At 40.6% G+C, this 23825-nt stretch overlaps 1 protein-coding gene across 8 annotated transcripts in view; it reads left to right on the top strand.

The window, feature by feature from the left end:
* EXOC6B (exocyst complex component 6B) overlaps window positions 1-23825 on the top strand; it is a 920925-nt gene that overhangs the window by 811298 nt on the left and 85802 nt on the right. The window contains exons 21-22 of one of the 8 annotated variants that reach the window (XM_033953496.1): window positions 2084-2326; window positions 9113-9150. The exons of the other annotated variants lie outside the window; for them this stretch is intronic. Of the exons in view, the coding sequence (XP_033809387.1) occupies window positions 2084-2326; window positions 9113-9133 (264 nt within the window). The 3' untranslated portion in view covers window positions 9134-9150. Of the gene's footprint in view, window positions 1-2083; window positions 2327-9112; window positions 9151-23825 lie in introns of those variants that run through there. 8 annotated transcript variants of the gene reach the window in all.

Raw genomic sequence — 23825 nt, 5'->3', positions numbered from 1 at the left:
TGTGATTTCATTGTATTTTTTTAACACACCATGTGTAGTAATTTTGCCACAGTATCACAAGGTTTTCCGGTATAATGGCAGTGTGAGAGACAGAAAGACCAAACTACCTGGGCAAACTGACTTAATGTTGTTAACAAAATGTCAAAATGTTAATGTGTGTGGTATATTCTGTATATGATGCAATTATACTTGTCACCAGAGCTTCCCAAACTGGGGGTTGCAAAGGCAAAGCAAAATCTGCATTTGTCATTGCCACCAGGGTGGGCCCAAAAATAAACACTTAATTAGCCTGCATCTTCTGTAAAGCTGGTGCTATAATTAGACCTTGCAGACTCCACAGAAGATGGGGGGATGATTGCAACATCAGCTGCAACACTGTAGAATGGCCAGGAGCAGTGTTGGGGAAGAAAGTACTCCTGTGGTCACATGCTTTCAGTGGCTGCAAATAATGAGGTCTCAACCACAGAAAGTCCAACAAGCTGTGCTCCTCATGTTTGTGCCATTTTTCTCTGAAAATTCAAGTCTCTGTGTTTTGGGTTTTTTTTTTAATTCTCCCAGTACTTAAGGAAAAGTATAACATAATATTTTGTGACAATTTTTCTGTCAAAATAATTATAGCTCTTAGGTTTGGCCTTTCTTGTTGACTGCATTATGAAGATCAGGTGCTATTCTATAGTGCCCATCTAATAATATATTTTAATATGGTTTCTGCTTCATTTACGAAATTTCACTCTTAGCTGCTACTGTCCATCTACAGTGTTTGGGGTGTAGAAAGGTGAACTGCTTTAATGTGAATTTTTTTTCCTTTGGATAAGTCCCTTTCAAGGAAAGGAAGAGCATTGCTGTTGCATTATACGCTCATGTAACCAGCTACTTCTCTTTTAAGGTTGCTGGGAGAAAAAATCAAGAGCTGAAAATTACTCTTTGTAAGTTGGAAATGGACTAGGTCCTGCAGATAATGATGGGTGGGGGGGGGAGCTGGTGGAGTGCTTACGAAGGGGCTGGCTGCGATAAAGTGAACTCTAAATGGCCTTCTAGCATCCTGGCTGACCTTACTACACTTAACAGCCAGAAACAAACCAGGTGGATTCACTTTCTTTTGCACGCTGATAACATGGGAAGTGGGGGAGGGGTAGCAGCGCAGGACTGTGACCTGCACCTGACCTCTGTTGCTGCTTTCCCCTGAACTCTGCACTGATAACACAGACCTGATAGCTTAGGCTGAAGTATGATTGTAAACCATATCAGTGTGTACATAAGGGAGGAGAGAGAAAGAAACAAAAAGGCCAAACCGAGAACTCTTCCTGACCCTTGGGTGACCTTGGTAATAGGCAGCTCTGTCATTAACTTCCATCTCGCTCACACACGCACACTTTTGTGCTGAGCAAAGATCAGTCACTGACGACTTTGGCCAAAGTCAGTTGCTGTGTAATTGCGTTTTACATGTACTTCTTCAAGCACAAATGTTTGGCTACTAGATGAATTTCAAAACTTGCAGAGGGAAACTGCATGGAGGAATGTGTTTTAGGGAGAAAGTGTGTTAGATTTATTTCCCACTGAAACAGTAGTAGAAAGGAAGACAGAAGTATCCTTTAACTCGCACCTGAGGGAAGCCACCATTAAACTGTGGAGCTTCCATTGCTTATTAGCATGCTGTGGGGATGAATCCTCTAAAATCCCTAATGAATATGCATGAAAGATTTGCATATAAAGGAGGAGACACGTGCAAATATGTCTCATGCATATTCATTAGGGATATCCTGAAAACCTGACTGCCTGGGAGTCCCCCAGGACAGGGTTGAGAACCACCGTTCTAAACCCCTTGCTTCTAGGGTAAGCTGTATTATAGAAAAGCATTAAAGCTCTCCCTCTGTATTCGCGGTTTTATTACTTGCGATTTCGATTATTTGCGATTTTTACCATGCTGGCTCCTCCCCCAAATGACATCATCCCAGCACTTTCTTCAGCGTGCAGCATAGCCGAGTGGGAACTTTTCCCCATGAAGTTTCACTTATGTCTTTCTTTCTTTCTTACCTTGTTGCTAAGGACAACGAACCACAGTTTACCCTCCTCTCCCTCCTAGCTCCTGCACTCAATAACGACTGTAAGGGAGAATGTGGAACCAAAAGAACCTTGTCAGCCACCACTTCCAGTTTACTACCTGCCACTGCTGCTTCCGACTCACCACCCCTCGCTATCGTTCCAACGGCGGCAGATGTCTTTTGAAAAGGCGCGAGGTGACAGAGGAGCTTGCACTATGATGCAGACATTAGGGACAAATCTTGGGGGACGCACTGTTGCCTTTAAGCCGTGGGGCCGTGCAGACGTAAGTTACAAAGTTATTCGCGGTTTTTCCGTATTCGCGGGTCTGCTCCTCCCCTAACCCCCATGAATACGGAGGGAGTAGTGTCATATCTGTGTTATTTGAATGTTATGATTTGTACTTATTAGATGCTTCATAAGTATTAGGTATCCCTTTTAGTATGTATTACATCTGTCTTATTTGAATTTCAATGCTGTTAATAAGTATATGTTTGAAACTGTTTCATGGTAGTCTTATTAAATTTCAATTTACTGATTTTTGACTTTACCTCATTTATTGTGTTTATATTTGGGGCTCCTTTTACTAGTGGTTTTAGTGCAAGCTACAGTGCTGCACGCACTAGACGCTAATGCCTCCATAGAGCTTGCGTTAGTATTTTTCATTTAGCATGGGGTTTGCGCTCGCTAAAAACGCTAATGTACCTTAGTAAAAGGAGCCCTTGGTCTTTTTACTACTGTTATGCTGTTAACAAAATTTAAGTTTTATGTTGAATTATACCTGCTGTACACCTCCTTGAGTGAATCTCTTCGTAAAGGCGGTTAATAAATCTCAATAAATAAACATCCAACTGTTCATATATTATCATCTGTGACTGGTAGAATTAATTTGAAAGGAACTCCTTATAAGGTTGTTCCAGCTGCTTTGATTTGATTGTAACAACCACAGGATCGTGTTCATGTCATTGATGGTTTTGAGAACTGCTCTTTTGAGCTGCTGCTTTTGAGACTTTGATCATAACAGGTTAATTTCATAATTGTATTGAATTTAGCTAGAAGGGGGCATTAACTCCCAAAGGTTAGTCAAGAAATCTATTCAATTAAATCTTTAGTACTGAATGGAGCAATGAATAAAATTCAAAAATCATAAAAAAATATATTAAGTAATGATTCCTGGAAATACAATAGTTCCAGGTAGAATGCTGTTGTGTTTCTTTGTTGTCATTTATGAGGTGTCTTATAGTGTGCTCTTGACTTTCTCTGTGTTCTGTTTCTATTTATTATTATAATACGAGAAAGTAACGTTTTGGGCTAAAATATTTTGCATCAACAACTGGAAACACCAGTAACAGAATTAAACTGGGAGGAACGGAAAATAACAATTCTGGAGAACTATAGAATAGAGATAAGTCTATTATGAGAATTGCGTGAATGACAAGTTAATTCCAGAGACAGAGAGTTCCGCAAAACCCCGGCCACATGACCCCGCCCCATTCCACCCCCCTGACCCCACACAGCCTCCTCTCCTCCCCAACAAACTCCAGCCGCATCTGGAAGGCCTGGAGCATGCGCAGATGTGTGTGACAGGTTTTTTAAAGTCTATCTGGGATCCCAGACAATCCTCTAAAAAGAAGTCATGTCCGGGTTTTCCCAGGCATCTCGTAATCCTACATATGGTATATATGATATCCTAGAGTTGGGTACTACATGATAAGCATATGTATGAAATGCTGTAAGATCTTTCAAGCCTGCTGTTGGGAGTATGTCTTTTGTTCTAAGGCATATGTTGATAACAGTGAGAATGGTTTTCAGTTTGAGGAGCTTTGTTTGAGAGAAGTAGGAAGATGCAACCCTGTCGTTTTGTTATTCTTGTGAGGGAAGCCACTGCTGTGAGCAAATAACAAGAATGTAGTTTTCTATCAGATTTACGGCTGCACACTGATTCTTGATGATTCCTAAGTTCATCTCTGGGTTAATTACCCTATTTTTGTCATCTCTGTCAGTGGAATATTAAAGAACTACTGTATCTTAGACTCCAACAGTGATATGAAAATGTTGAAGATGAATTTATGCAGAAGTCCTTCAGGGTTCAGCAAAATAAATAGGTTTGTAAAGCTTTTCTCCTCCCTGCCCCCAACTATATGATATAATGTACTGGTGCTTGAAAATAAGAATGAATTCTACTTTATTGACTTAAGACTCCATGAGCAAAGTAGCCTGGGAACATTCAAAGGAACAGCACAATTGTTTTGGAAACCTTGGTGATATCACAAGTTTGGTTTTTCTTCTTAGTCTGTGCCTAGACCTCTGAGCACAATAACATCTGAGTGGAAAAACAAGAGGCAGGTTTTGATTAGAGACGGTTTTCTCACAAAATTTTATTTTGTATTGATATGTTTTTAAATTAGTTATTACCCAAACTTATATGGGGAAGTTCTCCAAAAATGGTAAGTTTGAAATATGCTAAGTAGTCTTTTACTTGGAGGAAGACTAGGTTTTCTGTTCAGGTGAAGCTATGCTATGTACCCCAGCTGATTGTGCCATAATGTGTTTGGAAAACTTATCAAAAGTAAAGCTTATATGCCCTTTGCTATCTCTTCTAAGAAGGGGTGAAATAGTTTTCCCCTGTGCAGGGGAAAACTTTTACTTTTAGGCCTTTGGATATATACTATAGGAGGAAACCAAAGAAAAAAGCACTGCGGAATAGATGTCCATTATGCCTGATTTATTAAGATACAATGCTAATGAATATTTGGGTTTTAGCTTTTTACAGTTTTATTGCTGAATGTTTAATTGATAAGATGTTTGTCCATTGTTTGTCCACATCTATGCGACTAAAGGTCGATCAGTATATTATGTATGTAATCAACATGTTAACCACATAGTTCTATGCAGTATATAAATTTTTAAATAAATAAATAACAGTTTGTAGCGCTCTGTATTATATACTTTATCCACGTAATATGAAGAGTTAAAAGGAGAGCGGACCCAACACGGGCTGTGTTTCAATTCTTTGGTCTTCCTCAGGGGTCCCAAGGATGGATGTAAAACTAAGACACAATTGTGGATAAAATGAGAATTAAAAGAGCAGAATACGTGTGAAAGCCAAGCATGAAGTCTTTGCTAAATGCTAAAGCCACAGAGTTGAAACACGGCCTGTGTTGAGTCCGCTCTCCTTTTAACTTTTCATATTACGTAGATAAAGTGTATAATACAGAGCGCTACAAACTGTTATGTGACTTAATAAATTTTTCCAATTAAGTTCTTATACTACATGGTCAAGTCACGTTATTATGACCACCACCTACTTCTGATGTCAGGGACATACATGTCGCACACAGACTTCATGGCTATATAAGGTGGGATGTCAGCAAGTTGGCAATATAGCAACCATGGCTGTCATGGGAAAAAAGCATGATTTAACAGACATTGAAAAAGGGCGGCAGCATTTCGGAAACAGCAGAGTTTGTGAAGTGTTCGTGGGCTGCTGTGAAAGTATACCATGAGTGGCCAAATGGAATCTTTTCGATGACCCGACATGGTAACTCTGGGACAGCATGAGTCATTGATGTGAGAGGTGAATGTCAGCTACAGGCAAATCAGCATGCTACCATGGAGCAACTCACTATCCAAATGAACCAAGGGACTTCCAGATGGGTGTCCAAAACAACTGTGCCAGCTTATGGGGCTCCGGAGCAGACGGCTAGTGACTACATCCATGCTCACGAGGGTTCATTGCAAAAAAAAAAGGCTGCAATTTGCACAGGAGTACTGACATTGCACTTGCACCAGCTGGCAGAGGTTTGCCTTCTCCGATGAGTCATGTTTTGATCTCCAAGGCTCTCGCTGACCATGTTCTCTTGTCAATTTGTCATTTGGGAGGGGGAGAAAAACTATGGAGAGATTAAGTGGACAACTTCTTTATCCATTCAGTGGAGTACTGCTTAACCCTTTCAGGACCAAGGGACATATTTGTCCCATAACTTTAAAATCCTATAAATTTTGATTGGGATAGTCTACAGTTCTAAATTTGATATGTACGGATTCCATATGATACTGCCTTTATGTAAACAAACTGGTTCCGACATTCATTCATTAGCGTCGTTGCCAGATTGACGAGAAGATTCACTTGCCACACTGTCCATAAGCCAGAAGTTTGATTTAAAAAAAAAAAATAATGATATTTCACAAAAAAAAATCAATTTTTTGGCATCTGCAAGCCCTTTTTACCATAAAAATGTCGTCAAAACCACAAAAATTGGCCTACGATCCTTATGGTCCTGAAAGGGTTAATAGCAGCTATTTAGCAATTCCTAAACATGCATGGTAGCAGATGTATCCCCTAATGTCCATCTTATAGTACACATATCAGTGAATCTGAAACCTGTCCTGGGGGAACTCCAGCCAGTCGATTTTCAAATACTGCATCCTTGGTATGCAAATCTATTTCGAGTAAATTCATTATAGACATACTTTTTTTTTTAAATAATCTTTATTAAATTTTTCCAACTACAATTGTGCATACAAATTATTCATGTACGTATAATATTACAAGAAAAGCACAATAAACTTACATATAGTAATAAGCAATTATTTTTCTCCACCCTCCCACTTATTAATCAAGAAAATAAATACCCACAAGAATTCCCCCAAACAATTCCAGTACAAACCCCTCCCTCCCACCCTGGATGTGTATGTTTAAAGGTCAGTAAAATAAAGTCAGTTATCATTCCTTACAAAATTTAGTCAACGGCTCCCAAATATCCATAAATTTCCTGTACCTTCCCTGCTGTATAGCCATCAGATGCTCCATTTTAAAAGTATAACAAAGGGATCATCCTCTTTGGTTCGATAATGAGAGCTATAGACATCCTTAAAGCATGACTCCTGGGATTATATCTGGGAACCCCTGATATAATGTCCATGCCTCCTTGCCATTTTCATGCATTTGAGTTTGATATGGCAATTCCCGAGTATTGATATTTAATAATAATAATAATAAACTTTATTCTTGTATACCGCCATACCATTTAGTTCTAGGCGGTTCACATCCAAGAGAGACTGAACAATTCAGTGATAATACATTTTTAGGGAATCTATATATATAAAATCGGAGGTATGTATGTGTATGTGCCGCGATCACGCAAAAACGGCTTGATCGATTTGAACGAAACTTGGTATGCAGATCCCTCACTACCTGGGATGATATGTTCTGGGGGTCTCGCGGCTCACCTGTACACGTGGGCGGAGCTACAAACATAAAATCAGATTTCACCCATTCATGTCAATGGAAAAAATGTAAAAAGCTGCCATTCTCACAGTAATTCAAAAACGGCTTGACCGATTTGAACAAAAATTGGTATGCAGATCCCTCACTACCTGGGGTGATATGTTCTGGGGGTCTCGCGGCCCACCTGCACACGTGGGCGGAGCTACAAACAGAAAATCAGATTTCACCCATTCATGTCAATGGAAAAAATGTAAAAAGCTGCCATTCTCACAGTAATTCAAAAACGGCTTGACCGATTTGAACAAAACTTGGTATGCAGATCCCTCACTACCTGGGGTGATATGTTCTGGGGGTCTCGCGGCCCACAACTCTATGTTGCTTGCTCAAGGGTGGGTTCACCCAAGAATTTATATGTTCTTGCTCCTGGAGGTGAAACTAAAAATGTTGTTTATAATCAAGTTTTGCGTTAGTTGTATTGTATTCATTTTGTCAAATATTTCACATTATAATTTGAATATTGTACTTTTTATTAAGCTGTAAAAAAATAATTTCATTCACCACTATAAAGTATCTTTATTTGAATCCATTTACAGTGTTATTGCTATAATTAAATACCCGTGCAACGCCGGGGCATCAGCTAGTGCAAAATATAATTGAAGCTTAGTTTTCATAGATTTTTGAAAGGAATAATGAGACTGAGTCTGAGAAACTATTTCACTTAACCAATTGCTCAATTTGCCAGCCCAAAATGCAAATGTTTTATCTAGAAATCTTTTATAATGGCAGGCAAAATAAACATTTAAGTGCCAATTTATGTAAATATGAAATGCGAATGGGACTTGTAAAATGAGGTCCTTTGTTTCCCAAAACCTTGCAATTTAAATATTAGATCCTTTCCTCAATATTTTATTGATTTGACCCTTGTTCTCTAGGGCAAAATATAAGATTTTTGAAATATTAACTTTGACTGTGAGTGTCCTATTTTTTTCTAGATTAGTTATTGGAAATGGAAAGTACAAAGTGGGGAGGGTGATAACTTTGAGTTCATATGTAAAATTAAATAAATCATGAGGAAATTCTACCATAATGAAATGCTAAAATTCCATTTTTCCTTCCGGTGAATTCTTTCTACATTATTGATGGTTCATTGTCTGTCCTGTCTGTTTTGCAGCCCAGGGCATTTCTCAATAGCATTACTTAATGTACATGTTAGATTTGACACTGTAGGTTTGGTTTATAGTTGATCTACCTGCTGTGCAGTAACTTGTGGCTTACAGATGGCTTGCTTAAGCACTAGGGCAGAACAGTTAGTGAGTTTGCATGAGGTAATAGAACCTCTGTAGGGTGTTATGGAGCATGAAGTACCCATGATTCTGTCATTGCTGGAAAGATGTGTGTCTGGCAGTCCACTGTACTTACAGATTTTTCTTTCTCCTGACATTTCTTGAAGATTAGCATTCTTTTGAAACTTCTGTGCAGACATCCAGAATTATTCCCTAGTACATTTTGCCAGTTTTTCAGATGAACATGGATTTGAACTTTTGCCCCCATTTTCTTGGAGATGTTTAATTCCTAGTAAAGACTTGTGTCTATATATATATATATATATATATATATACAGTACAAGTTCAGATCATATCATTAATGTATTCTACAATAACTTAATTGTGCAAGGTGGTGTGTGAGAATACAAAAACAACTAAAGAAACTCAATATCTTTGTTTTTAGAGCATCATCTCTCTTCCTCCTTGTCTGTAAATCTTACATGGAACACACGACTTATAAAAGTGCAGTGAATGGAGGCTATTTTGCTAAATACTTTGTACTTTATCTTTATTACAGTATCTCAAATGGGTTTTCTAAGGTTTAGTTACAGAAAGGTGAGTTTGAAAAGATGTTGACTGTTTAAATTATATAATAATGCTATTTAAAATAGTAACAGCTGACTGCAAACCCTGCAACAGAATCAGCCTTCCCAGTCACAACTAATGGGCAATGATTTTTTTGTTGTTGTTGTTTATATTATATATCGCTTAGATAACCGATAAGCGTTTATATCAAATTTTAATAAAAGTTGGAAACTTGATTTTGCCATATATATACATTGCCAACAAAATTAAAGGTTTTGATCAGTGTCACATCGAGCCTCCCACTAGCTAATGAGGAAAACACTCCCTCCTCCCCACCGTGCACAGCTGACTGGGATTCATTCAACTAGATCACAGAAGAGATCCTTGAAAAAATTCAAGTTTTACAGCTGACAACCTGCCCTTTTGAATACAGCCCAGCAAAAATAGTATAACTAGCAAGTATATGCCTCATTGAAGGAGCCGCTAACATTGTTAACTCCTGTCTTGCAGAAAGACAGCCTCCAACAATACTGAAAAAGACTACCGGCCTCTTTTACAAAGCCGCGCGGCAACAGCCCCGAAGCTTTAAATCTCTATGGGCTTCGGGGCCGTTAGCGCAGTGCAGCCGCTAGCGCAGCTTTGTGAAAAAGGCCATATGTTGTACCTTCTACTGAAAAATAGCCCACCTTAACCATGACTTGAAAATTTACCAATCAGCCTTGAGCATTTCTAGTGTGACAAAACTTATAGAACAAATAGTCTGCATTCAACTCACTGGCAAGCTAAATGAAAGTAACGGCTGTGCCTATGTCATTTTTGGCTTCAGACCTGAAAATGGAGACAGATCTTGTGTCCCTTCTTCATGATTTCCATAGAAACAGCCTATACAGTTGGTATGGTGGAGATTTCAAAACCAGTGTTTAAGCTTGGGTGGCTGGGGCCTGCACAGAGTGGTGTGTATAGCTCTGGCCACCTTGTTGAGCAGATTGGATGGAACACGCGGGTCTTTATCAGCTGGCATTTACCGTGTTAGTGGTGATTTTAGTCACCCTTTCCCAGAGATGATCACAATTTCTTTTTACTAAAACAGGTCATAACAAAAAAATGCTTACCTCATTAGGGGCCAATTTTTTTTCTCCCTCAAGTAATGTATTGATAATTGTAACCCACTGAGGTCAGTGTTTGCTGGATTGTGCAGAATATAAATGAAATTAAAATTAAAATATACTTATTTAGCTAGGGGAGTACTTTTGCCTCAATTACTATACTAGTTAGAACCTGAGAGCCCACCTCGGTATGTCATTCCTGTTTTGCCATACATATTGTGTAAAGATGTAAACCACTTTGGTATATAAAAGTGGCATATCAAGACATAATAAACTTTAAACTATTGCTCTCCCGGAGGAGGTTATCGCGGAATCGACCATCCTAGGATTTAAAAGCAAACTAGATGCCCATCTCCTTACGAGAGGCATAGAGGGATATGGGTGACTAAAAATTACGCCAGGTGTACACTTGGCTGGGCCTCCGCGTGTGCGGATCGCCGGACTTGATGGACCGAAGGTCTGATCCGGAGATGGCGCTTCTTATGTACTTATGTCAGATAGCTGGTAGAGACATTTCATTGCCCGTTCTGTGTAGAAGCTGTTAGATCAGTGTCTGTCAAATTTTTTTAGCTCCCACACACTAAATGGAGCAAATGTTTTTCATGGCACATAATTGAAATTACAAAATTGCAAAACCAACAAAAAATTAAATTTGAGAGTTAAGTTATTTAAAGTTCTTTAAGCTATGTATGGGTTACTGTAACAATGGTGAAACTAAAGTAGATAGAATAGAATTGCTAATCAATGCAAAGGATGTGCTTGTTTTTGAATGTAAAGGGAATTTTTAAAAATAAAGTAAAATTATGAAGTCTCTTCAGGGCACACAGTATGAGAGACACTGTTAGATGTTTCCTTGGTGGATGTTAATATGTTCTCAAAGAACCTGATGCACCAAAGAAATTTTCCCAATTTTATGTTAATGTGATAAATATACAGAAGGCAGTTGTTTAATAGGGCACCTATATAGAAACACCCAGGGGATTCCTTTGTGGCACCTATTCTATAAAGAAAAAGAGGTGGCTACTTTCCTTTTATACAGTAGTAAGATAACAGGTAAAACATGTGCTTATAATTTAGTTGTGAGAACTTACACCAGCCACAGAACTGGTGTAAATGCGTGCATTTAAATGCCAGAGCTCCACATGTAACTTTTAGCATTTTATGTTACATATACAGTATAAGTGAGAGTTCTGCCCATGTGTATTTTGGCATTTATATACACTTATGTATATACTATTATTCTAATCATTTTCACATGAAATTATTGCTTAAATGTTTGTACCCACTTCATAGACTTGCCCATTAGTGCATCTTTTCCACATTGGCTTCCAAGCCTATAAAATTAGATCACAAAAAATTTGTAAAAAGAATAGCAATGAGACACAAGACTAGGATTTAAACAGCCATTTGTATGAAACTTTTAGAACCAGTAATCAAAAATGACTATGCTTCTGTTTTCCTTTTAAATCCCTAAATCTAGTGCTGGAATATTATCAGAAATCATGCAGATACATACATACAAAGTAGGATTAAATTAGGAGTAATGGGTGAGAGAGTAATTTATCTTGAAATTACCCTCACTATAATGAACATAAGAATATAATTTTTGAGCTAGAAAAAAAGGTGGAGTTGGTAAAATGTTTATGTGAATTAAGGTTACTTCATGAAATAATTTTTTCCTTTCATCCAAGAATAATATATACAGGAAAAATTCTTCTAAAGTTCACATGACATAAGTCTGTTATCAGTAATAAGTGGTTCATTGCTAAGGCTTTGGAAAAACATCTTAATCTTTTTCAGTTTCTGTTTTGTTAAGATATGTACCAGTATACTTCACAAGTCATGACCCCAGTTTAGCCTTACACCACTCCTGACCCTGTTACAAAAAAGCAATAAGTAAGACTGAAATATAATTTGGAGAGTAACAAATAAGAGGAAGAATTGCTTTTACGTGTAAGGGGTGTTAAGAGGTATTAAGGGGTGATTTTATAACAGATTTTCTGTGTGTAAAGCCAGTTTTGCACACAAAAATGACTTTTTAGAAAATCATGTGGCTATATACACACAAATAATTGGGCATGTAGGAATTCTCAGGAGCATAGACTGGGTGGATCAGGGGTGGGCTTGCAATGTATATGCATATTTTATAGATCAGTAGTTCTCAACCTTTTTTTTTTTTTTTTTTTCCAGTCGGGACAAACCTGAAAGGCAGTGGTCTGATACAGTATGGCAGTTCTTATGAATTAATAATAACTTTAATAATAACTTTATTTTTATATACCGCCATACCCAGGGAGTTCTAGGCGGTTCACATCAATTAAATAGATTTACAAGAATTACAATTATTCAGATTTACAAGCAACAGATTTACAAGCATGAAGGGTTGTACACATTAAATGCCAAACATGCTCTGCATCCATTAAAAAATCAAAAATAAACTATCTCCTCCCCAACAACAGATGCAGGTCATAAGTAGCATATTTATGGATGTTACTTAAAAAAAAAAATCTGATTCATGTCATCTGAGTAATGACCAGTATCAAAACAGCAATGATAAGAACATAAGAAGTTGCCTCCGCTGAGTCAGACCAGAGGTCTGTCCTGCCCAGCGGTCCGCTCCCGCAGCGGCCCATCAGGCCTAATTGCCTGAACAGTGTCCATGACTAATTTTGTAACTGCCTCTGATCCTCTAATTCTATCCATATTACCTACCTCTACTCCTATCTGTACCCCTCAATCCCTTTGTCCTCCAAGTACCTGTCCAGACCCTCTTTGAAGCCCTTTAGTGTGCTTCTGCTTATCACATCCTCCGGTAGCGCGTTCCATATATCCACCACCCTCTGAGTGAAAAAGAACTTCCTGGCGTTTGTTCTAAACCCTTCCCCTTTCAGTTTCTCCGAGTGCCCCCTTGTGCTTGTGGTTCCCCGTAATTTGAAAAATCTGTCAATGTCCACTCTTTCTATGCCCTTCGTGATCTTGAAGGTTTCTATCATGTCTCCTCTAAGTCTCCGCTTTTCCAGGGAGAAAAGCCCCAACTTCTTCAGTCTGTCAGTATATAAGAGATCTTCCATACCCTTTATTAGCTTAGTTGCTCTTCTCTGGACTCTCTCAAGTACCGCCATGTCCTTCTTGAGGTACAGCGACCAGTATTGGACACAGTACTCCAGGTGCGGGCGCACCATTGCACGATACAGTGGCAGGATTACTTCCTTCGTCCTGGTTGTGATACCCTTCTTAATGATGCCCAACATTCTTTTCGCCTTCCTTGAGGCTGTGGCGCATGTGCTGACGCCTTCAATGATGTGTCTACCATCACTCCCAGGTCTCTTTCAAGGTTGCTCACCCCTAGCGGTGATCCCCCCCATTTTGTAAGTGAACATCGGGTTCTTTTTCCCTACATGCATGACCTTGCATTTTCCTATGTTGAAGCTCATTTGCCACTTTTCGGCCCACTCTTCCAGCGTTGTCAGATCTTTTTGGAGGTCTTCGCAGTCCTCCATGGTTTTGACCCTGCTGTATAGTTTAGTGTCATCCGCAAATTTAATAACCTCACTTTTTGTTCCCGCCTCCAGGTCGTTGATAAATATATTGAACAGGAGCGGTCCAAAGGAAGGGAGAAATAGTCAAGGAATCTAGCAATGTGTAATCCAAGGTTTATTAACAAAAAACAAATGTTGCTTACATAGAAATGACCCGGCACAATGTGTTTCAGTGTATGTTCTGGTGGATCATCATCCACTGCTATCCGCGTGTGCGGCTTTTTGAACGCGTGTGGCTTGGGAAAAAGAAAGCCGGAAAACTTGGCATATAAGGTGAGATGGAGGGAGGGAGCTGGCTAAACGCTGCAATCGGGCGGGTGGGGGGCTGCTGGACCGCACGATCCTTGATGCCTTACTGCAGAGACAAGACCATTCACCGCTCCACGGGGCGGTGAATGGCCTTGTCCCTGTCCCCGCAGCGACTACTATTTTTCTTTCCTCGTTTTGGCGGGTAACAACCACCGTGTCATTCTCTACCTCTTATGCTTATATTTGGGAGAATGAATACAACCCTGCCTCCTGGATATTTATATTGTTAGGAAAACCCAATTTTTGGCTTTGTCATTATTTGGAGACGGCATGGCCTATTGTTTGCCTTAAGAGCTTTGAGAGTAATTCTCCCCTGATCCATCAGGACTTTTATAGTGTACTTTCTGTGCTGTTACTATGGTGTAGTAACTTAGAACATTGGGCTGAGATCCAGGTAAGTCTGATTCAAATCCCACTGTAGCGCCTTGTGATCTTGGGCTTTTACTTTAACTCTCCATTGCTTCAGGTGCAGTCTTAAATTTTGAGCCCTCCAGGAATATAAAAATACTTACTCTACTTGAATGTACTATATGCTTTGGGCTTTCAGGCAGTATGTAAGAAAGAAAATAAATATGTACTGTAGTTTTTAAGTTTAAGCACAGGCATCTCTGAGTTAATTTCTTTGTAGTCTTTGGGAAAGCTTTTGCCCCATTTGATGAAGAACTGGATAAATATAGGTATTAAATTTCATATTGAAGTAAATACATGTATTACCCAGGACTCACTTACTTATTTTTATTTCTGTTTATCCAAAAAAATTTGTGTGATAGGTCTATCACTTTAGTCTTAGAATATCATAGATTTCATGTGTGACTGCCAAGATGCTTAAAACCCTCAGTACCTAACCACACCACACAACTACATCACGGCTCAGCCCTCAGCCTTCAACTTATTTTATTCTACCACCACTCATTCTACACATTAACTAAATTGAGCTGCCTATACAACTTCTCATCCCACTCCTAGTTACGACTCTTCTGATCATCATGTACTCCCCCATCCCATATCAGATCTAGGAAAATGCAGGCACCAGAAACACTGCCTCTCCATCAAACCACTCACAACCATACCCCGTCACTTCATACCAGTACCCCTTTTTCCCCAACACCCAAACCAAAAGCACTTCACATTGCCCTTGAAAGCATGAGATCAGTGAACAACAAAGACATCATCCTGAATGACCTACTCTCCGATAATAAATGGGACACTCTCCTATTAACTGAAATCTGGCTACAAGATAACGATAGAGTCTCACTGGGAATGCTATGTCCCCCCCAAATACCAAGTGCTAGCATACTCCCAATCCAATAAAAGAGGAGGAGGAGGAGAAGGAGCAGCCGTCATAAAATCAGACCTCAACCCAAACACAATAGATTTAATCACCCTAAACGTGCTTGAAGGCCTTATTTTCACCATCGGCCATAACAAAGACCTCACCTTCGCCCTGATCTATAGAGCGCCCCCTCCCCCATGGCCACACTAGAAGATCTAATACCCTTCTTAAACAAACTCTTAATCTCCCACAAATAGATCATTATTCTAGGAGATTTTAACTTCTCAGAATATCTGAACGTGACGGGATCCACAGCAGACTTCAAAGAAACACTCACAGACCTCGTTTTCCAACAAATAATCTTCTCTCCCACACACACTGTGGGCTACACACTCTATCTAATCTTCATGCAAAAAAGCTAACTCTATAAACAGGCCACCCCGCATTGCACCACCAGTCCAATACCCTGGTCTGATCACCATCTTATAACCTTCAGCCACACCATCAACGAGAAGCCACGCACAAAGGCAAAATAATCCCAATTCAAGAACATATACAATGACGATTCTATAGACCTAAAAACCTTCTTATCTGGCATTGCTCAACTTACAAAACTAAACCCAATCTCCATCAATGATACTGCCACAAATTGGCACACAGGAGTCAAATCCCTCTGCAACAACCTAGTTACAACCAGAGTAATTAAACACAATCCACCCTCTCCTTTGTACACTAATCAGCTAAGAACAAAAAAAATAGAGCTGAGAAGAGCCGAAAGAAAATGGTGCAAAACAAAACACCCCATCGATAAAACTAAGTGGAAAGAACTACATGAACAATACAAACAGGCCATTCTTTAAGCAAAATAGGCTTACTACCCCCAGCAACTACTAATGTCTCCGAACAAATCAAGAAATCTATTTACGCTGATAAAGAGATTTTTCACCTCATCCCAAGGAAAAAAGAACATAAGAGATGCCTCTGCTGGGTCAGACCATTGGTCTATCATGCCCAGCAGTCCGCTCACGCAGCGGCCCTTTTGGTCAAAGACCAGTGCCCTAACTGAAACTAGCCCTACCAGCGTACGTCCTTGTTCAGTAGGAACTTGTCTAATTTTGCCTTGAATCCCTGGAGGGTATTTTCCCGTATGACAGCCTCCAGGAGAGGATAAAGGGGACTAAAGGGTTTTAGACAAGGATCACCTTACAGGTCATGGACCTGATGGGCCGCCGCGGGAGCAGACTGCTGGGCGCGATGGACCTCTGGTCTGACCCAGCGGAGGCAACTTCTTATGTTCTTAGGTCAGGACAGGATACTGTAACAGCAGTAGAGGTTTTTGACCTCTGAAAGCTAATTTAAAAAATGTATTAGTTCAATAAAATGGTATCACTTGTTTTCCATTTTTTTGTTTGTTAATTTGTAAAGTGATTTGTTATTTCTCTTTTTTCAAATTTATATCTGCTATCTTTATATTTTGTTCAGTATTATGGGATATGCAGCATTGTTTCTTCACCCCTAAACTGTACCGTTCCTTTGGTTGTAGCACAAACCGGCATGCTGAATGCTCTGCACTGCTCTGATGGTCATAGAATTCTTATGATCATCAGAACAGCGCAGAACATTCAGCCGCCAGTCAGCGCTAAAAACCTCTTCTATGCTTTTGTAAAAAAAAGGAGTTTAGTTTGTGGGTGGGGTGGGAGTGGGGCTAGGGGGCCCAGTGTACTTGTGTGCCTAGGGGCCCTTGAAGAATTAATCCTACCCTGTCCCTATGCCCATAGTGTTCTTATTTCTTTATTTCCCCATGTGTCTCATTTCGTTTTCCTTCTCACTCAGACACCCATGCCCAACAATTCTCCCTTTCTATTCCCTCCCACACCTCAGCATCTCTTTGCCTCCCTCCCTCCATTCTTCCATCTTATGTCTCAAGTTCATGGTCCCCGCCCTCCCTTCCTCCATTCTGTGTCCCAAGTTCATGTCCTCTCCCTCCCTCCCTCCCTTCTGTGTCCTAACGCACCTCCTTTCCCTCATGTCCCAATGTGCCCCTTTTCATCCTTCTCTCCCTTTATTCTGTGCCCCAAGTTCATGCCTCCCACAGGTGTTTACCTATTCGGGCTGACTCCCTCCTCCCAGCCGCACTTCTCTTCACAAAGCAACAGCCGCAGTTCACCTGGAAACCTAGAGGGAAGGATTCTGAGTCAGTTGCTGACATTGTGTAAGAGCCAATGCTTGTGGCTTTGTGAAGAGATGTGCAGATTTCTGTGTGGCCCAGTTCATCACAGCCCACGGCTCAAGGGTTGGGGACCCCTGATCTAAAGGACAAATTTCTTAATCAAATTTAATTTATTTTTTTTCAGTGACTGTGTCAGAGTCGATCACTGGAAACCCATAAATTGCTTCTAGGGCATGAAGCATATATTTGCCTCATGTAAAATTTTAGATTCTTTCAAAAGAATTAGCTTAGTTTACTACTTCCCTCTCTCTCTCTATTTTGCAGCACTTCTGGTAAATTGCTGATAGACTAAACAGTTAAGCTTTCAGTCTTCTCAGCTCAAGTACAAACATATAAACACATTTGAGTGCCCTTCAATTTTTGGTCTACAGTAAGAAAAAAAAGAAAGAAATGAATAATTCAGAGATCAGACAGCATTAGAGCTGGTGATGCTGTCTGTCGAGGAATTACTTTTTCACTGCCTGGTGTTTTCCAGTCCTGTTGTGGCAGCTATTTGTCCTTGACCACCTGCATCACATTATTGGTTCTTGCAAGTTACTGCACTTAAATTCATTTATAGTGTGAAGAGAAAAGAACCTACTGAATGGAAACTTAAAAATTACCAGCACTTGAACTGAAGCGCAGAATAATTGTTTCCCAGGGGTGGGGAATGAAAGTTTGTATAACTGTATCCTTGCTGTGTAAAGCACTTAAATATAACAGAAGTAGAAAAAAGACATGCTAGTAAATGTGAAATAGAAACATAAGTCTGAAAAGGAATATTGTTTATTGAGAGAATGAAATGTCTGCTGTTGTTTTTATATAGATTTAGCTACCAAGCATTTGAGCTTGTGTTTTTGTTGTCCAAGAAATCCTGTATTTCAGTCATTGCAAATCTGTTCCCTATGCCTGAACTATGTCATGTTGCCCATGTATATCTGAATGAAAATGTTTGTTAAGTTTTGTATCTTGATGTCATGCTTCTTTTACTCTGTCAAACCATTACCCGTATACACCTTGCACAGGAAGTTTGGCACAAGCTGTTGCATTAAAATCTGATTTGATTATGAAACATCTCTTTCAGACTTTGCTCAGCTGCAGTAAATAGGGCTTGATCAGTTTTCTCTATTACATTTTTACAAATTGGAAGAAAAATTAAAACAAAGTCTATTGCATAACATTGGCTTTGTGGAAAATAACACATCGGTAGGTGCTGTGCATTAAAATCTGATTTGATTAATATAAACAGCTTGTACCAAATTTATAGTGCAATATGCACTGCTGAACTATTCCTGATTTTCCAGTAATATACTAATCAACATGTGCTTGTCAAGGATCTTGATCTGTTGTAGCACTGTCGTCCCCATGATCCCGCCTACAGGCCTGTCCAGTTCTACCCAGCCCTGCCCCTATCCTCTTCTCCTGCTCGGTGACATGTGCGCATGCGTGTGACATTATTGCTTCACATCTGCATATGTGCAGATGCCCTCCCTTTGCGGCTCCGAGCAGGAGAAGAGGTTGGGGGCAGGGCTGGGGTAGAACTGGACAGGCCTGTAGGCGGGATCATGGATCTGGATTTTACAATCGTAAAATCTGGTAACCCCAGGATGGGCCAAACTGGGGACTAACCACAGAGAGGAAACAATCAGCAACTATAGCCTGCAAAGATAGAAAACAATAGCACAGAATAAATCCACATCAATAGTAGCACAAATGCCACAGTATAAGAAGCTTTATTCTGGTGCTCTCTGACTTCATAGTAACATAGTAAATGATGGCCGAAAAAGACTTGTGCAGTCCATCAAATCTGCTCAACATAACACTCATTCTCAAGACAACAAACCATTAATTATTAATTTTACTTGCTAAATTTCAGTATAAGATGCCCCTTCCCCTCTTTTCCCGGAAATAGGTAAGAACTGTACTCGGACAATTTGAACGTGGTATAAAATACTTATAATTGCTCTTTATCCTTTTCGCTGTATATAGGATATAGGCCGTAGAGGTCTGTCAAGCATCAGCTACACTGCCCCACACTGCTCCATAGCTGGAGCTGCCATAACAGCTAACTTCAATCCATCTTGCCATATACAGGACACAGACCGTAGAAATCCATCCAGCATCATGTTCCTTCCCTGCTGCTGGGCTTCTATTTAAGCACCACTCCTGCACATCATAAATGAAGATAATAGTTTTTGACTTGTCTAGATGGTCCAGAGAGTAGAGTTGTGTGGCTAAAATTGTGAAGCAATTTGTGACTATAGCATTTCTGTATATGCTGCTGAGCTTAAATGTTAACAGGATAGGGTGAGGGAGACTTTACTGAAGGAACCTTGAATGGTTTTGAGATTACTATTATGAGGCATTGGAGTCATTTTGGTTCCTGGTACAGTCTCAGGTTGAAGTGGAGAGTGACTGCTCCAGCTGTGGGTCATTGGACCATCCATTGTGACCCCTGGGTGGGTCCTGTTGGGGTTGGGGGAATGTGGCTTGTTTTGGGAGTGAAGGTTGTTAGTTGGAAGGGGATTGGATAGGGTGGAGTAATGAAAAAGGGTTTGGGATGTGTCAGGAGGTTTGGAAGGCAAGGAGTATCAGGGGTACACTGCCACAGCTCTTCTCCCATGAGTAGCTATTCTACCAGAGGTGGCATTAATTGCAGCTGAGATATCAGAAATTGTGGCATCTGGCAAACAGTACTGGTCTGCACCAGTGGCCTACCAAGGGAGGGGTGGGGGGGGGCAGTCCACCCCGGGTGCACACCCCAAGGGGGTGCACAGCTGGCCACCCACCGGGGTATATGCTGCCGCCGCCGGGGAAAGGCTGCCACTGCCGCCATCGGGAACAAGCCGGCGCCGAGTTCTCCCTCCCTGCTTTTCTTCCCTGTGGGGCCGACCAACTCTCACTACCCGACGTCAATTCTGATGTTGGAGAGGATGTTCTGGGCCAGCCAATCTGCCTGGCTGGCCCGGAACGTCCTCTCCAACGTTAGAATTGACGTCGGGCGGCGAGAGTTGGTCAGCCCCGCGGGGAAGAAAAGCAGGGAGGGAGAACTTTGCGCCAGCCTGTTCCCTATGGCGGTAGTGGCAGCCTTTCCCCGGCGGCGGTGGCAGCAGCATGTTTCCCATTGGAGGTGGCATGGGGAGGGCAAGAAGAAAGAAAGGGGGCATGGTGAAACAAAGAAAGAAAGAAAAAAATGGGGCACAGAGAGAGAGAAAGAGACATAGAGAAAGAAAGGGGGCATGGAGAGAGAAAGAAAGAAGGGGACAGGGTGAAACAAAGAAAAAGTTGGGGGAGGGAATGGGGTCTGGAGGAGAGGAAGCATACAGGAGGCTGAAAGAAGGGAAGAAATATTGGATGCACAGTCAGAAGAATAAAGTGCAACCAGAGACTGATGAAATTACCAAACAAAGGTAGGAAAATTATTTTATTTTCAATTTAGTGAGAATTTATATATGATATCTATATTTTGCACTATGGCCCCCTTTTACTAAACCGCAATAGCGGTTTTTAGCACAGGGAGCCTATGAGCGTCGAGAACAGCGTGGGGCATCCAGCGCAGCTCCCTGCACTAAAAAACACTATCGCAGTTTAGTAAAAAGGGAGGGGGTATATTTGTCTATTTTTGTATAGTTGTTACTGAGGTGACATTGCATTAAGTCATCTGTCTTGACCTCTTTGAAAACCCACGGAATATAAATGATAATTAACATTTTCTCTGCGTTTGAAGTGTTTGAAGATAAGTACACATACTTCATTAGTCGTTTTAAAAGTTATAAAAAGTGTTTAAAAAAACATAAAAGTATTGAGCATTAGCTATTAAAATTTAAGCCTTGACCGATGAGGAGGTTACCTTTGAATTTCCCCATTATGAGAACATAGCCTGTATGGGACGGAGGAGGGGTGTTTCTGAGGTCTATGGCTAAAACAGAAGCAGCAACACCAGATAAGGATCTAAAGGTGTAATATAGAAAGAATACTTTAAAGGTTGGAAGCTTGGAATTGGATATTGGATTTATGCTACATGCTGATAATTCCAGGAATAAGACTTTAAATAGTGCCTTATAAGATTATTTATAATGATAGCATATTGGATAATCTGACAGAAAATTGCATGCTAACATTAATTAAATCAAATTGAGACAGATCTAAAAGAAGTGATTGTAGTGTCAATGTGCATCCAAAGGCTAGGGATTAAGATTCAACTAGGTGTTGGATATCTGAAGAACATTGAAGTTATTAAAGCCCCAGAATGCAGCCACTCTGCTCTAAAAATCCAGCACTTAACAACTGAAGTGCTAATACATGGCAGGGAACCAAAATGAGGAAGCACCATAGAAGGAGAAACAAGCTCTTCTTTACAGTTGGACAAGCAATAAAATCTATTAGTAAGCAATCCAATGTAGGGAAAGCTGTATTTTTTGAGGATATATGTGTGGTTATCTTGGGGTAGTTATTAAGAATATTTTTTTTTATCCTATAATGCCACTTTGAAACAGGCTGATTATACATTTTTATAAAGAAGTGTCCTGAAGTATCAGGAGTTCTGAATTGTGATAGTGATATAAGAACATAAGAATTGCCGCTGCTGGGTCAGACCAGTGATCCATCATGCCCAGCAGTCTGCTCACGCAGCGACCCTTAGATAAAACACCAGTGCCCTAACTGAGACTAACCTTACCTGGTTCATCAGGAACTTTTCTAACTATGTCTTGAGTTCCTGGATGGTGTTTTCCCTCCGGAAGAGCGTTCCAGTTTTCTTCCACTCTCTAGGTGAAGAAGAACTTCCTTATGTTTGTACGGAATCTATCCCCTTTTAACTTTAGAGAGTGCCCTCTTGTTCTCTCTACCTTGGAGAGTGTGAACAACCTGTCTTTATCTACTAAGTCTATTCCCTTCATTATCTTGAATGTTTCGATCATGTCCCCTCTCAGTCTCCTCTTTTCAAGGGAGAAGAGGCCCATTTCTCTAATCTCTCACTGTATGGCAACTCCTCCAGCCCCTTAACCATTTTAGTCACTTCTCTGGACCCTTTTGAGTAGTGCCATGTTCTTCTTCATGTACGGCAACCAGTGCTGGATGCAGTATTCCAGGTGAGGGCATACCATGGCCCAGTACAGCGGCATGATAACCTTCTCTGATCTGTTTGTGATCCCCTTCTTAATCATTCCTAGCATTTTGTTCACACTTTTCACCACTGCTGCACATTGCGCAGACGGCTTCATTGACTTGTCGACCAGTACTCCCAAGGCTCTTTCCTGGGGGGTCTCTACAAGTACTGCACCGGACATCCTGTATTCGTGTATAAGATTTTTGTTACCGACATGCATCACCTTGCACTTATCCACGTTAAACCTCATTTGCCATGTCGCGGCCCATTTTTCGAGCGTTTCTACATCACATTGCAGGTCTTCACAAATCTCCTGCGTCTTCACTACTCTGAATAACTTCGTATCATCTGAAAATTTAATCACCTCACTCGTACCAATTTCCAGGTCGTTTATAAATATGTTGAAGAACACGGGTCCAAACACCGAACCCTGCAGCACTCTACTCATGACGCTTTTCCAGTCCGAGTATTGTCCATTCACCCCCCACTCTCAGTTTCCTATCTGCCAGCCAGTTTTTAATCCACGTATTTCACCCTCGATTCCATGGCTTACAATTTTTCAAAGTAGTCATTCATGCGGTCACCCTTGTCTATCTACCTGTTTACTCCCTCGAAGAAGTGAAGCAAGTTCATCAAGCAAGATCTTCCTTTGCTGAAGCTGTACTGGCTGGTCCTCATCAGATTGTGATCAATGATGCGGTCCTTGATCAGCACCTCTACCATCTTTTCCGGTACCGAGGTCAGACTCACCGGTCTCTCTTCTAACCTTTCGCCACTTTCCTGTCTTCCGGAATCCTTCACGATTTGATTGACAGATTGGCTATTAGTTGAAGCAGTTCAGCTATAGCCCCTTTCAGTTCCTTGATTACCCTTGGATGGATGCCATCCGGTCTCGAGGATTTATCATTTTTAAGCCTATCAATCTGCCTACATACCTCTTCTAGACTGACCGACAACCCTGTCAGTTTCTCGTCTTCATTTCCTACAGATAGCTTGTCGGCTTCCGGTATGTTGTGTATATCCTCTTCAGTAAATACAGACACAAAAAATGTATTCAGTTTGTTGGCGATGGCTTTGTCCTCCTTTAGCACTCCCTTTATTCCATGGTCCTCCAACGGCCCCATCACTTCTTTCGTGGGTCATTTCCCCTTCAAATATCGAA

Source organism: Geotrypetes seraphini, chromosome 1 (assembly GCF_902459505.1).
Source record: "Geotrypetes seraphini chromosome 1, aGeoSer1.1, whole genome shotgun sequence".
NCBI classification, from domain to species: domain Eukaryota; kingdom Metazoa; phylum Chordata; class Amphibia; order Gymnophiona; family Dermophiidae; genus Geotrypetes; species Geotrypetes seraphini.
The sequence above is the reverse complement of the archived record's forward strand: the minus strand, read 5'-3'. Positions and strand labels throughout refer to the sequence as shown.